The 15,021-nt window shown below is 41.5% G+C and overlaps 1 protein-coding gene across 1 annotated transcript in view; it reads left to right on the top strand.

The window, feature by feature from the left end:
• LOC147724786 (lymphocyte antigen 6E-like) overlaps positions 1-15,021 on the top strand; it is a 74,938-nt gene that overhangs the window by 48,823 nt on the left and 11,094 nt on the right. The window contains exon 3 of the mRNA XM_086967070.1: positions 217-437. Coding sequence (XP_086823196.1) covers positions 217-428 — 212 coding nt within the window. The 3' untranslated portion in view covers positions 429-437. The remainder of the gene's footprint in view (positions 1-216; positions 438-15,021) is intronic.

Below are 15,021 nucleotides of genomic sequence, written 5' to 3'. Positions count from 1 at the left end.
TACACAATGATTCCATGGGTAGAATGTACTGAAGCCGGTGGGCCCTTGGTGGTCAGCGCTGACACTGTTACTACGTATGTGACAGATTTAAAGTAGCGTAAAACACCACACTACTAGCCTGACTGTACTCACTCAATGTGATAGGAAAGGGTACAACACATGAATCTTCTGAACTGAATGCTTCACCATTTCACCACATTTTCTTTTGTTTTACAGTTGGAGTCTATATTTCTAAGAATTGCGCTAAGACATGCGCTGCAAGTAATGTAGCTGTACTTGGCCAAGGAGTCACCACCTCCTGCTGCACAACACCTCTTTGCAATGTCAACGCAACATTCAACGGAGTGGCCAGCACCATGGCCAGCAAGGCCGGCTTCGCGGTCCTGGCGCCCACAGCGGTTTTCATTGGTCTCCTGTTCGCATATTGACTCTGAAAGGTGAGTCAAACACTCTGAAGCTTAAAAGATACAGTATCATTTGTAACATTCACAGCACAGTAGTTTACTTCCATAAGTATTAAAAAATGTATTTAAAAAAACCACAAAAGTATTTTTAAAAAACGAATTAGCTAGTTAAATGTCTTGAAGTCCTCTGATGAGTGAATGTAAGCCTTTCAGTGTCCTTGTCACCTAACAACCTCCCTTTCCTGTCCTTCTTCGCAGCCTTTCTCAGGTGCAGGTGATGCAGCGCTACTCCGGAAATAATTTCTAAAACCATGTCACCTTTCCCTGAAGTACTAAATCATACATATACTCAACAGTGGGGCCCATAACACCGCGAGTCATTCAAAAACACTTACATCCTACTCCATGGATCGGTGAAATTAAAAAGAGAGCTGCGGTATCATAGTGGAGTGTCTAAAACTAAAACCGGATATTTATACTATTTACACCTTCAGTTTAAATGAATTTACAATGGTTTTCAGTGACAAAACATTTATTTAGACACGCCACCTTTAAGGTTGACTGATCTGCTAGTAAAAAATTAGGCGTAGGAAAACTCATGACCAGCTTAATTCTTCATTTATCTAATTTATATTAAATGCAAATTTAACATGTCTAAAAGTTGTATTCACTTTATTTATTTCTTTATTCAAAAACGACATTTAAAGAATAAGAGTTTTATCTCAAAAAGTTAATTTCATTTATTTTAGAAATTAAAAAATAGACATTTTATTTAGATTTCAAAAATGCAAGTATTAGCAAAAGACAGATAGTTCCTCTAGGAACTGGGGTCACCAGTTCCCCGGGGGTAGCCTGGCACGAGCAGGTAGGCTCATGTGTTAAGTGACTACACAGCACACGCATCCACTGAGACAATAAACGCACACGCAATGACGGAGACCACACCAGTGAGTTTGATTAAAACAATCAAATTTTATCTAGAGCAGAGTCAGGGTAATCAAAAAATCACAGTATCAACTAATTTCATCAGAGGGGAGTAAAGGGAACAGTTCAATAATCAATGTAGCGTCTTGCAATAACTATTTCATACTGAGATTAGCATTTCATTAAGGTATGTCATCAAAGTTAGACCTGTAACAATAACCATTGCATCAGGGGAATAAAGGCTTCATCACTCAGCAATAAACATTTCATCATATACCTGTGGGCGTTCCGGAAGACACTGCTTTACACAGGATTAGAACAAACATTTCATTAATCCCGTTAGGCATAGGTAAAACATTTTATTGCCAGTGAGTAAACATCTCATTAAGCCCGAATCCAACCTTTCATTAGGCAAAACTACACATCTCCTGGTGCATGAATAGGCAGGGCATTACCCCGATTAATCAAACATAAACATGTCATGAGAGGGGCCTAGCATCAGCAGAAGTAAAGCAGAAGTAAAACATTCCCTTAGCAGATTAAACCAGGGGTAAGGCTAGGGCGAGCAATTAATTATAGAACTGTAGGCTTTCTTTAACATCTCATTAATCTGGAATAAACCATGCCTAGGGTGAGAAGGAGCATTTCGTTAGGTAAAATTAATACTTTCACTAGGCAAGAATAACCAAGTCATCAAGCCAGAATAATCCTGGCAGTAGGTCATTTAAGGCAAGTATGAATAAACATTTCATAAGCCAGAATAAGCATTCTCCTCAAGCAGTGATCAACCTTCCATTACACATATATAAACTTTGTGCCTAAGAACCAGTAAGGCAATGGTACGTGAGCAGGAATTCTGAGGTTGGAACCAACAGTGCCCTACTCTCAGGAAGCAGGTTTCCATAGCACATAGAAAAAAATGTAACAGTCCCCTAGCCAGGGGTTAACTCTCTGATAAGGTCAGTTCCCCACAACACTCTCTCAGGGCTCTGGCCTGTTCTTTTTCATGTAGGGTCTAATTGGGGCCAACAGGGCCCAGTCACCAGTCTTCCCCAGGGAGAGGAGAGCTCAGGGCCTCCTGGGGCCTCCCGCCCTCCTCCCTGGGGGTTGGTCTAGCTTCATCAGGTGGAATGGGGCCAACGGGGCCCAGAAACAGTTTTTCCCTTGGGAGTTACATTGTGATCTTCGGGCCTATTTGGCCCCCTGCGGCGGTTCTCCGGCGAGGGTTCTTACTTCCCTCAGAGCCCTCCGGTGTGTGTGGGGGCCGGTCAGGGCCCTCCCCTGGTTTGCGCCGGCAGGTGGGGGCTTTCCTGAGCTTTCCCCGACGTGGAGCCCAGTCCAGGGAAGCTCTGCAAATACTCAGCGCCGGCGAAGGGGTTGCGGCCGGAGCGGCCAATCACAGAAGGCAGGGGGGAGTTTCCCCCGCAGCCGCCAATGGCGGCGCGGCCTGCAGGGGTGTGACCGCCTCCCCTCCAATTGCAGGACAGCTGAAGGCGGGGCGCAGCTGATGACGCGGCGCCCCCCCTCCCTCGTCACGTGAGAAGGGTGATCAGTGGCTTCAGGACCTACGCTGCCCGCTTCTGACTCCGGCAGCCTGACTGGATGATCGCGGCGGCCCACCCCAAGGCAAAGGCGTCGCAGCGAGAACTGCTCACCGTCGGGCCGGGGCGTGGCCCCCAGCAACACAGCGGCGGCCCTCTCCCGGCACCGAGGGCTGCCGTGGGCAGTCGACAGCGCCTCACGAGGGCTGTGGCGGTGAGTGGAGATTAAGGTAGCGCCTCGTGAGACAGCGCTTCAGGGCCCTCACACAGCGCGTCAGCAGGCAAGGGGGCGCTGAAGAATTACAGACCCTCCAGGCAGAGGGGTCGCGGGGCACAGCGCTGAAGGCACCTGAGGGATGTAGCGCTCCTCAGGGCTCACAGCAGGTTTGTATAGTGTAGCGCTTTGCAGGGTCAGCGCTTTGGGGCAATCTCGGCATTAGCGCTTCAGGGCAGCAATCGTCTTTAGACTCACAGCGCTTCTCCGAGGGCAACAGCAGTCTCAGGCAGAGTCAGCGCTGGGGCAGTTTCCACAATAGCGTTCCTGGCAGCCACAGATCCCCAAATGACAGCGCTGGGCAATCAGGGTCAGTTCCAGCAATAGCGCTTCTCAGGCACAGCGCTTCAGGACATAAAAGTCTCCAGAAATCTCAGTGCTTCACAAGGGGGCACAGTAGGGGAGCACTGGGTAGGCAGGGAAGGCAGTTTAGCAGTTCAGATGATGCAGGACAGGCCACACGACAGTGGCAGGATTGCGTAGGGACCCAGGTCAGGACAAAGGGGCAGAAGGAGCACAGCCCAATACCTTGTGGATCCCCAGTGGTCCTGGTTAGCACAGTTAGACTTCTTCTTCTTGGCACTTGATGGTTTTGGCGTCCTTGTGGATAGATCCTTGTTTCTTGAAGGGGGTTGAGTTGAGGGCTGCTGACAGGATTCCTCAGCAGGTCACTGTAGATGGTCCCTGGGTTCCCCTCCCGCCGGGCCAGATCAGTGGGCTAGTTTAGGGTTCCTCACTCAACTTGAAAGGCAGCACCTAAGCCCTGTCACTCCCAGTGGCATAGGTCCCTGACTTAACCCTATCGCCTAAGTCTCCTGCGTGGGTTCCCCAGGTCAGTGATGCCCCAACTGACTGGAAAGTTTCCCTCCCTTTCTTTATATAGGCCTAGGTCAGGTGACCACCCTCTAAGGCGGCAAAAATAGGCTCCGCCCCTATTCTAGAAGGTTCCAGGAGCTTCCCTACTCTAACTGTGGGCAGGCAAGGAAGGCTGGAATAGTTACAATGTTTAGGGGTTCCAGCCAGCTCCTGGCTACTAGAGTGCACCTAACAAGACCACGCTGCAGTAGTAGGGGTGAGTGGCAGCCATGTTGGGGGAAGAGGGCACCTGCACCTTAGCATTGATTTTAACATTACACAGGGCATCTCAACTACACAGGGCCTATACAACTTCATTACGAGGGGGGACATCCAGAATTCGGGGAGCGAAAAGTGAAAAATTTCAGGAAAAAGGGCCAAGTCCAACAGTTCCCAAAGTCTATTTTTTCCTCCTAACTTCCCTGACTAATAACCTCATCTAAGGCTCAGTCCTCATTCAAAAAGAAATGGAAAATTATTCAGAGTCTTACATCTCAGGAAAATCAGCATTCCGGCAGCATCTCTAGTGGAAATAGAAAAGAAGTTTTTTCCTCAGTAAAACCAGCACTTTTTATACCGTTTTCACTAGCGCTATCTATCTATAAAAGTAACTTTCAGCCTAAATGCGAGTTCTGTTAGGACAATTTGGGGTGGATGAGCATCACCTCATCATTACATTATTCAATTTTTTCTTCCGTCAGCAAAAAAATCTAAAGGTTCATTGTTCATACATCGTCCAGCCTAGTCCTGTTCTCAACTAGCAACTTCACTAGATCTTCTCATGTTCAGAACCATTGGCTTTGCCTGTTTGGCAGCCATCTGGACTTCCAGGCCACATCGTCCTTGAACTACATTCACTCTAGGCTCAAGCAGCTCGCAATCGAACTCGGACTTTGGCTTGCGCATGCCCAGTTCATTTTCTTTTCGCAGTTTAACAGGACAGCCATTTTTCACTAGGCCTCACAGGCCATAATGGGAACTATCATAGAAACAAACACAAACAAATGTTAATTTTTTTAATCTAGCCCTTCTGTTTACCTCCCCCCTTACTAAGGTTTTCCCTATTAGTAGTTACCTAGCGAAATAAGTAACATTTAGGCGTAATATACTCACCTATCCTTCGGTTTCTGCCACAAATACGTAAACAAAAAGCACATTTATGCCGCATTTCATTATTTCAAAGCTGCTTTATTAGTTTAGGACACAACAGAATCACATAATTAGTTAATTTTGATTGCAACATAAGCAAAATTAGTTCCCACGTGTACTTGTGTAGGTGCAATTTTATTGTAGGTTGATTAATTTCACACATCAATCCATTAGTTCAAATTATGGTTATGAAAGTGTAATTTCACAAGGGGTACACAAAATTTTGTTTCTCCACCTTGCTCCATCAACTCCCCCCTTTGGTGATTTATCACCAAAATATCTCCCAAAATTTAGCAAATTTTATCAGAACATGTTTCAAATTCTTCAGATTAGTATGAATTTATACTTTTCTATCTTTTTCTTTAGTCTCTTTAAAAATCTTTTCTCTGAACTCCTCCATTTCTATATCACCTTTTTCTCTTTCCCTTTCTCGTTTTTCTTGGATCATTTTCTTTAATGACTTTCTTATCATTAAAATCACTAATACTATCACTATTACTGGAATTAGTATTTTGCCTATAATTGAACTACCTATTTCTTGAAACCAATGTTTAACTGCTGTAAAACTTTTACCAAGTCGTTCAAGAATACCATCAACCTCCAGTAGTTCAATTTCACCTATGCAACTCTGTAATATTTTTTATGTACTTTTCTATATTTTGACTTTTGTCTGGAATATAGGTGCTTTTGCTAATATTTCGTCAAGAGCAAGACGATTTTGCATTACCATAGTTCTCATAGCAATCATTTCGGTGTTTACCATTAGGAATCCACCTGCTGTATCTGTTGACAAACGATCTACTATCGTTGACAAACTTCAAATTCGATTTGCATTGAAAGATATTCCCACTGCTGGTATCAGTGCTCCAAAAACATCACCTATTATTTCTATAACACTCTCTCTTTTTCTACGACTTAAAGGTTTACCTATCTCATGGATACCATTAGTACCTCTATCTACATGAAACATTTTAGGAAAGACCAAGCCCACGTATCAAGTCCTGTACCAGTGGTCAGGTAATCTATAATAAGCTTTGTTTCCACAAATGAAATAAATGCCAGGAAAAACTGGATCTTTTCCCCCTTTAAATCCCCAACCCCCTAGAATTCTATAGGTATCTTTACATTGACTTGCTCCCATAAAATAATTGTCATACACAGTGTTGTCTCTCCTAATACAGAATTTCCCTAACAATGGAGTGTCTATATCTATTGCTACATTCACATTTCTTTCATCAATATTTTCATCATTAAACGTCCAATATTTAGATTTCTCATGCTTTACCTTTTCTTTACGTGTATAGGCGATTCCTCTTTCCTCAACCATATCTAAAAATGCCTTCTCTTCCACTCTCATTTTACATGTCAAATTATTTTTAAATGCATAATTGTGGCTCAATTCATCTATTTCTAAAAAATATTCTCCCATAACTGTGGCAGACTTTTTTTCTTATTCAGTGCATTATCAATTTTCAATTTTGCAAAAACTTCATCTGAATTAGAATAGTGATATTCTAATTTACCTGTTTGATAAAACAGGCTTGCAATCACACTACATGTGACTCCATATGTAAGTGGAAGGCGGTGATTTGTCACCCCTTCGGAAACAGATGCAGGTAACTTTACACATATGTAGCAGTCACTAGCATCCATTGTCCTGACATATTCAGACAATAATCTTGAAAATGTATTTTTAGTGAAATCACTAATACTACTATCTTGATGTATTTTTGGCCTATATACATGCTGCTTGTTAGACTTTGATTCCACATTTTGTTCACCTGAACTCACATTATGTTTTAACTTCACTATATTATCCTGGAAAGGAATAACAATAGCCAAAATTATTCATATCAATATTAGTAATCCAGTACACATTAGACATGATCTGCACCATTTTCTAAAAATAGAACATTTTTTTTTACACAGCAAGTTTTTCTAACAGGTTTTCTTCGACCTTTTGTCACTTACAAGCTTTTATTTTCACTTACAGTGCCCTCTCATTTATCAGGGTTTCAGATTTTACCTTAACCTTATTTCTTCGATCAATTACCACTTTTTTATTCAGTTCTTTACTCACTTTTCCCATTTGTCTTTGGGCAATCCAGATTTTCTTGACTGCTGTTTACTTCGTCAATTGGAAGCAATATTATATAGGTCCACTTTTTGGCCTTTGGACAACTTCTATTCATTTTCCCAATGTATCTCTTTGACTGGTTATTTCGTTCACTTGGTCCTCTGACTTTCTTTCTTTGCTAACCAGTTTAAATTTCAGTCCATCATTTCCTTTAGGCCAATTATCTCCTTTACAAACTCTTTTTGTCTTAGGCTCTGTAGTGTTATGTTCCAGTCTCCAAGCCCTTTTTCTTGGACTCTTTTTCAATGAAGTTTCATCTGCACTGTCGTCAGTTTCACTTTCAGTCTCTTTGACAGTTTCATTTATGACAAACTTCACAATGTCTTTCTCCTTTTCAGAGTCAGTTTTCTCTTTTGGCAGTTCTTTCACTCTGTTAGAAACATCTCCATAGCTGGTACTTGGAATCTCATCCTTATCGTGAGTTTTTCCTTCCTTTCCAGTGTCAGGATTTTCGTTCCTGCTTCCAGAGCTTTCAGACTGTTCTTCAGAATGTTCTTGATCACCAGTTTTATCTTTGCTTTGCTCAGTGGCCTTACTGGTGCTATTCTCTACCAATTATCGATCCTCAGATTGATCTTCAGAATTCGGTACTTCAACAATTTCTCCTTCTCCTTCAGTCGCAGAGCTATCATCTGATATTTCCAGATATCGACGTTCCTGTCGATCTTCAGTATCTAGACTTCTCTCTGGTTCACCTTCAGAGTCAGAATCAGTTGTGCTTTCACCTTCTTTGTTTGGATTTTCAGGTTCAGGCACTCTGATAGTATGACTTGCATGTACCCATCTCTTTACTCCAGCACACTTGACTGCAGTGGTGCTAACCAATATGACCTCTCTCGGTCACTGCCAACGAGGCACCAAACAGTTTCTTCTGCGGTGTACTTTTATGCGTACCCAGTTTTCAGGTACTAGATCATGAGCTGGATCGTTCTCTTTCGTGTTCGATTCAGTTCCCACCTGATGGAACACAGAAGTCACCACGTCAGACAGGTTTTTGCAGTAATCCAGTATGATGTCATCATTAATATGCTGGTACAAATGCATGTCTCATTACCCTGCCCATTAAGATCTCATGTGGACTTAATCCAGTTTTTCTGTCAGGTATGCTTCTTAAGGTCATCAATACAAGTAGCAAGGCATCTGGCTCTTCAGTCCTGTTGCCAAGAACATTTTTGCAATCCTGTTCCTAATTGTCCCGTTTACTTGCTCAACCACTCCTGAAGCCACAGGTCTGTAAGCACATGCAGTCTTTTGCGAATATCCAGTGCTTCACATACCATTTGCATGAGTTCATTCTGGAAATGTGGACCACGATCAGTTTCAATGGTCACTGGGAAACCGAACCTGGGGATAATTTCACTTAGAAGTAACTTTGCAAAAGTTAGCCCATCATTTCTCCTTGTGGGGAAAGCCTCTACCCATCGGGAGAACAAACAAATGATCACCAAAACATATCTGAGCCTGTTACAAGGTGGAAGTTCTATGAAATCCAACTGCATTAATTTAAATGGACCTCCCTCCCGTCCTATGGTTCCCAAACTCACAATTGTTCTTCTGTTTGGATCAAACTGTTGACACACAAGACATCTCTGGCATAAGCTTTCTGCAATCATTCTAAACTTAGGATTGTACCACGTCTGTCTGAATAGACGAAGCATGGCATCTCTCCCAATATGAGCTTGACTATGGTACATTCGGGCCATATTTGAGATCATGCTATCGGGCATTACTGGTCTTTCACCTTTTTAAACCCAGATTTCAACTTCCTCTCTTTGTCTGCATCCTGCTTTTAACCGAACATTTTTCTCTTCCTCATCTGCTTCTTCCTGCATTTGCCTCACTTCCTGCCAAGTGTCAACTACTGTGGTTAGTATCAAAGGACTTGAAACATGTTCCTTTTCTCTGTCCCTGTTAATTGAGGGCGAATTTTTAGCACAGTACTTTGCAATTGAGTCTACATACCTGTTACCTCGGGTGATGTAGTCATTCCCCTTTTTGTGTGCTGCACATTTTACCACAGCTATTTTGTCAGGCAGTTGAATTGCGTCTATCAACATTCTCACAAATTCAGCATTACTTATTGGTGATCCTGCAGAAGTCATATAACCTTTATGGGACCACAGTTGTCCGTAATCATGGACAACTCCAAAACCATACTGACTGTCGGTCACTATGGTAACCTTGATTTCCTTTCCCAACTCACATGCTCGAATCAAAGCAATCAATTCCACCATTTGTGCAGAACGAATTCCTTTCAAACAAGAAGCTTCCAGTACATCTGCCACTGTACAAACGGCATATGCTGCACTCAAAACACCCTCATCTGTTCTCAGACATGACCCATCTGTGAACATCATATAATCAGATTCAGACACGGGCTCATCTCTGATGTCTTACCAAGAACATCCAGGCACCTATGAACAACGTCATTTTCACCTCAACTTCCATGATATCAGGCAATAATGTGGAAGGGTTTACATTTACGCATCTACAGATTGTCACATTTTCTGTTCCCAAAATAGTTCTTTCGTATTTCATCATCCTATTGTTGGTCAGGTACTGTGTTTTTGTCCTAGTTAGGAGAATTTCCACAGAATGAGGTACATACACCCTCACATGAAATCTCATCACTATCCCTTCACTTTGTTCTATACTGACACTTGTAGCTGCTACTGCTTTCAGACAACCTGGCAATGCTTTTGCAACTGGGTCTAAAACAGCTGAGAAATACGCAATTGGCTTTCTGAGTTTTCCATGTCTCTGAATCAGTACTAACAATGCACATCCTTCTCATTCACTGCACTACAATTCAAACTCTTTTTCATAGTCAGGCATCCCTAAAGCTGGTGCTTCACATAAACTTTTTTTCAGCTGTTCAAATGCTTCCATCTCAGTTTTGGTCAGTACTATAGGGTCTCTGATATCTTCTCTGGTTAATCTCTGCAATGGTTTTGCAATCAGTGAGAATCCACTAATCCACTGTCTACAGTAACCTACCATTACCAGAAACATCCTCACTTGCCTTTGAGTTTTTGGTGGCTGAATTCCATGTATCATTTTGATTCTTTCTGCAGGGACTTATCTTATTCCTTTGGCAATCTTATGACCTAAGTATTGTACTTCTTTCTGACAAAATTGTAATTTAGATGGAGACACTTTATGTCCCTCTTCTGCCAAATGATTCAGCAATGCAACAGTATTCGTTACACATGCATCTTTTGTCTTCGATGCCACTAGGAGATCATCAATATATTGAACCAATACAGACTCTTCGGGCATGCTCAAACTTTCTAATGATTTCTTTAGTAACTGATTAAATATCGATGGACTTTCAGTATACCCTTGAGGAATTCGGCACCATGCCAAAATACGATCTCCGAATCTGAACGCAAAAATTGGCTGGCTTTCTGGGTGCAATGGAACTGTAAAGAACGCATTACACAAATCGATTACAGTGTACCATTCTGCATCATGGGGAATTTGATATAAAATCACTGCTGGATTTGGTACAATCGGACAACATGGGACAACTATTTTATTAACCTTTCTCAAATCCTGTACAATTCTAAATGTTCCATTTGTTTTTTACAGTGCCATTATCGGTGAATTACAAGGACTACTCTCTATTTCTCTCAGTATACGTGCTCAATGATTTTGTTTATCACTGGGGTTATTCCTTCAATTATTTCTGTGGTCATTTTGTACTGTGGAATGTTCGGACAATTCACACCTTCTTTTATAGAGACTTTACAGGATCTACATCTTTCATCAACCCAATATCTTCTGTGAAATCCCACACCTTCTCTTTCACTACCTTGTTCAATTCATCAGGTATATTTTCTCGATCAAACACAGGTAACAATTTATTTTGTTCTGGTTAAATCATGAGCATAGTCATTTTATACAGGTTATATTCATCTGGTGTTTGCAATTCTATGCCATCTGGTGAACAGAATATGGCAAAGTTCATCTTGCACAAAATGTCTCGTCCTAACAGATTTACGGGGCTACTATCACACACCACAAATCGATGAATGTCTTTGAAATTTCCAATTTCTACTTCAACTGGTTGTGTAAAAGAAGCTTTAATTTGTCTATTAGCTACACCTACAACTTGGATTTGGTCTCCCGAGAGAGGAAGATTTTGGACTTTCACTGACCTAACAGTAGAATGGGTAGCACCAGTGTCCACTAGGAAAGTTATTTCTACATCATTCACTTTTCCGTTTACAAATAGACCAGACTGATCTACCTCAAGAGTGGCTCCAAGCACACACTCTTCTCCCTCTCTCAGGCACCGTCAGAAACTTTCATCCGACTCACTTCCGCGTTCCTCCTGTAACCGATACTGGGGACTCACATTCACTCTTGGCGATCTCTTTACCTGCTCGCCTCCGCTGAATCCTGTCTCTGCACTGCATCCCTGTTGGTTTGCACTGTGTGGAAGTGGCGGTTGTGGCACCTGACTTTGCTGATTAACTATCTGCTGCTGTTGCGGTTGCTGTTGAATTACCTCATGCTGCACCTGTGGATTCAATGATGTATTTTCTGGATTAATTCTTGGTGGATACTTACACTCTTTTCTCCAATGCCCTATTCTGCCGCAATTATGACAAGGGAACTTTTTCTTGAGCTGTTCAATATTTCCTACTAATTTCGTTTTGCCAAAATTTCCTTTTGGTTTTCCCTGATTTGCATCAGTATTTTTATTTTCCAATTGTGCCACTTGGTGTTCTGCTACCTTCACTTGTGCCCACATAGCTTTTTCTTTTAGCTTCTTTTGTTTGGCATCGATCTCTTTACTACAATATTTAGCTTTTCTTAAAACATTATCTACAGTGCTCGACTGCCATCCTATCATACTATGCCTAATCATATCTCCAATTTCTGGTCCTAATCCGCACACAAATCGATATATAAAATGACTCATGTCCTTTTCACTCTGTTCTTCTTATCCACGTATTGTTTAAATACCACCAGCACTCTTTTATAAAAGGCATGTACAGATTATTTTGGTTCCTGTGTGGTTCTGTTTATTTTAACCCAATTTGTTTCTTTTGGTGGAATTTTATTTTTCAAAAACACAATCACTTGTTCGTATTTTCTCATTACTTCAGGTGAGGGAGCATCTGTTACTTTGTCTCGAGGATATTCCTGTTTTGGCCAATTTATAGTTATTTTACACTCAGTCCACAAATCTGCTGGCACGACTATGTCACATGATCAACCCATAGCACTTTTGAAACTTTCACAAATCGATCTACCTGTCGATACCATTCTACTGGTTTTTCTCTCAATCTGGGGAAAGCATTTGTAAATTAGATTATATCCTGTCTACTCCAAGGAACATGTACATATCCTCCTCCAGGTATTTCTCTCATAGGGAACTCATTTGCGACTGTCTCCTTTTCTCTGACTGGGAATGCTAATGTGGATTTATCACTAGCTTCCTCTTTCTTCTTTGCCCATTTCACTCTCCATTTATTCACATCTCCCCATCTCCGTAACAGCACAATTAATTCTTTTATTTGAGTCAACCTTCCGGCAGTATTCATGTATTCAATGTCTATTTCTGAGAAAATCTACTCTATAGGTTCTGATGGTCCTACAGGGGTATGCGTTAAATCTATTTTTTCTATGCTTTTTTCAGGTGTAGCAGAATCAGATTCTGCTCCGGTTGCATACTTATATGGTAAACTCTGATTGAAAGTTAAGTCCGGCGGATTTACATTATTCGCTCGTCTGATTTCTGACAAATCGGGATAAATATTTTCTTTAACTTTTTGCAAACTCTGCTGTAAAGGGATTGTCAAACTTGGTTCTTTTATTCTTTGGTTTTCACACAGTAGAATTACAGGTCCTATCGTTACTGGGACTGTTACTGCTTCTATGTTTTTCGTAAGCTCTTGTATCTTTTCTGTCAATGCATTTGTAGTCCGTATATATTCATCAGTACTCGCTTGTTCTTCAGCTCGCTTTTCTACTCTATTTACGCTCGCTCGTTCATTAATTTGCTTAGGTGTACCGGTAAGTCTTGGTTTTGTCATTGAAGTACTCGGATTATATCTCACTTCTACTCTTTCTGGTACATCTCTAAAATTTGAAAATTGCCTTGGGGTTTCATTATTCCTCTCGTCTACGGGTGGAATATTAGGTGCAGTCAGTAAAGAACCTGGTTGATACGGTGGCGGTCTCCTATTTAATATTTCTTCTAGCACAGCATCCTCTGATTCACTGTCACCATAACCTTCTCTCCCTGTTTCCACATTTTTTCTCTTTTCTGTGCATTTCCGCCCTTCATAATCATCCACTAATCTGACTGGATACATGCCATCACACATGTTAGCATTTCTCCATCTTGGCATTCTACTCTCATGTATTTCCATAGATTACGAAATCTACCTCTTGGTCTGATGTGTCCTTTCAACCTTTTACTTTCCAGTTCATGCATCTCATCTTCCCATTCAACTAAAGCTTCAAACTGAGTCGGTCTAGGTCTTGGATCAAGCTTCATCATCTTTTCTCTCAAATTTCTTAAAACTGCCACATCAAAAGATCCTCATTCTGGAAAAGCTAACACACCATCATTTCTGGTATATCCCACCCAATTCTCTAACCAAACACACGTATGGTAACCATATTTTGACAACATATAGGAAGCAGGTGTTTTCGGCGGAGGAAGTAATTTTCCCTCTCTTGTTACTATCGCCTTGTCCTTCACAAACACACTTTACAATTTCTTAAATCATGAAGGTTTCTTCTTTTCCTCTTCATAATAGTAATCCATTTTTCTGTAAATTTCCCGTCTTTCAAAAGATCGCGTACTTCCCGGTTGCTGTTCTGTAACACCAACCTATCACATCGCGGTTTACACTAGTGTACCAATTAGAACAAGATATACCTTCTTAGTGCTTAACCAATAGTTTCGCTGATTTTCTTGATGAACCAATCAGCTCTTTGCCCTGTCTTGGTCACGAGGACCAATCCCAGCGCAACACTTTTGACGTCACCAGCGCTCCGGCTTCTGCAGCGCCGACTGACCCCCCTCCTTTACAAGGTTTTCAAGAAGCCGTATTTACAAGATATTCGACGAAATCGGTTAGTAATTTACACAAAACAACTCCATTTGTCTGTTTCGCTAAACAAAGTGATAGAATTTTCTCAATTACACAAGTATTCTGTATTTCCAGTAGACAGTGCTTACCTCTTCTCTACCACAGAATTTTACACTGGCCGATAAAGTAGCACCACTTCCTCCACTTTACCCTTCTCACAAGCTCGGGTTAAGCTCTATTACTCTCCCAGCAGTAAGTTTTAAATCAGGATACACAATGATCCGTGTACTCAAAAGCTAAGATTTTATAGACTGTCCTCGCTATACATTTTTCCTTTCATATGGAAAGTCCCTAAACCAGTTATGTGCGACAACACCACTTGTGATATGCGACGATACCACCTGTAGTATACGACCATACTACCCTTTGAATCAGACTATGCGATGTGCGACTTCATTGCCACACTTCCTCTGCCTGCAGACAGAGTGACCAGCTTCACGCAACACTCTGAAGCCTTTTCAGGACTACATGTAATGTAATATGAACTCAACAGATGTTAGTCATAATTCTGTACACCAAAAACCCTTATATAACGCTTTATACATAATCCTAGCTAATTCTATAGCAACCAATGCTCTGCTACCAAGCTAATAACTGATGCAGCGCTACTCCGGAAATAATT

This window comes from Lissotriton vulgaris, chromosome 4_1, assembly GCF_964263255.1.
Source record: "Lissotriton vulgaris chromosome 4_1, aLisVul1.2, whole genome shotgun sequence".
In the NCBI taxonomy this organism is placed as follows: Eukaryota; Metazoa; Chordata; class Amphibia; order Caudata; family Salamandridae; genus Lissotriton; species Lissotriton vulgaris.
Note: the sequence above shows the minus strand (reverse complement) of the source record. Positions and strands in the feature narration are given on the sequence as shown.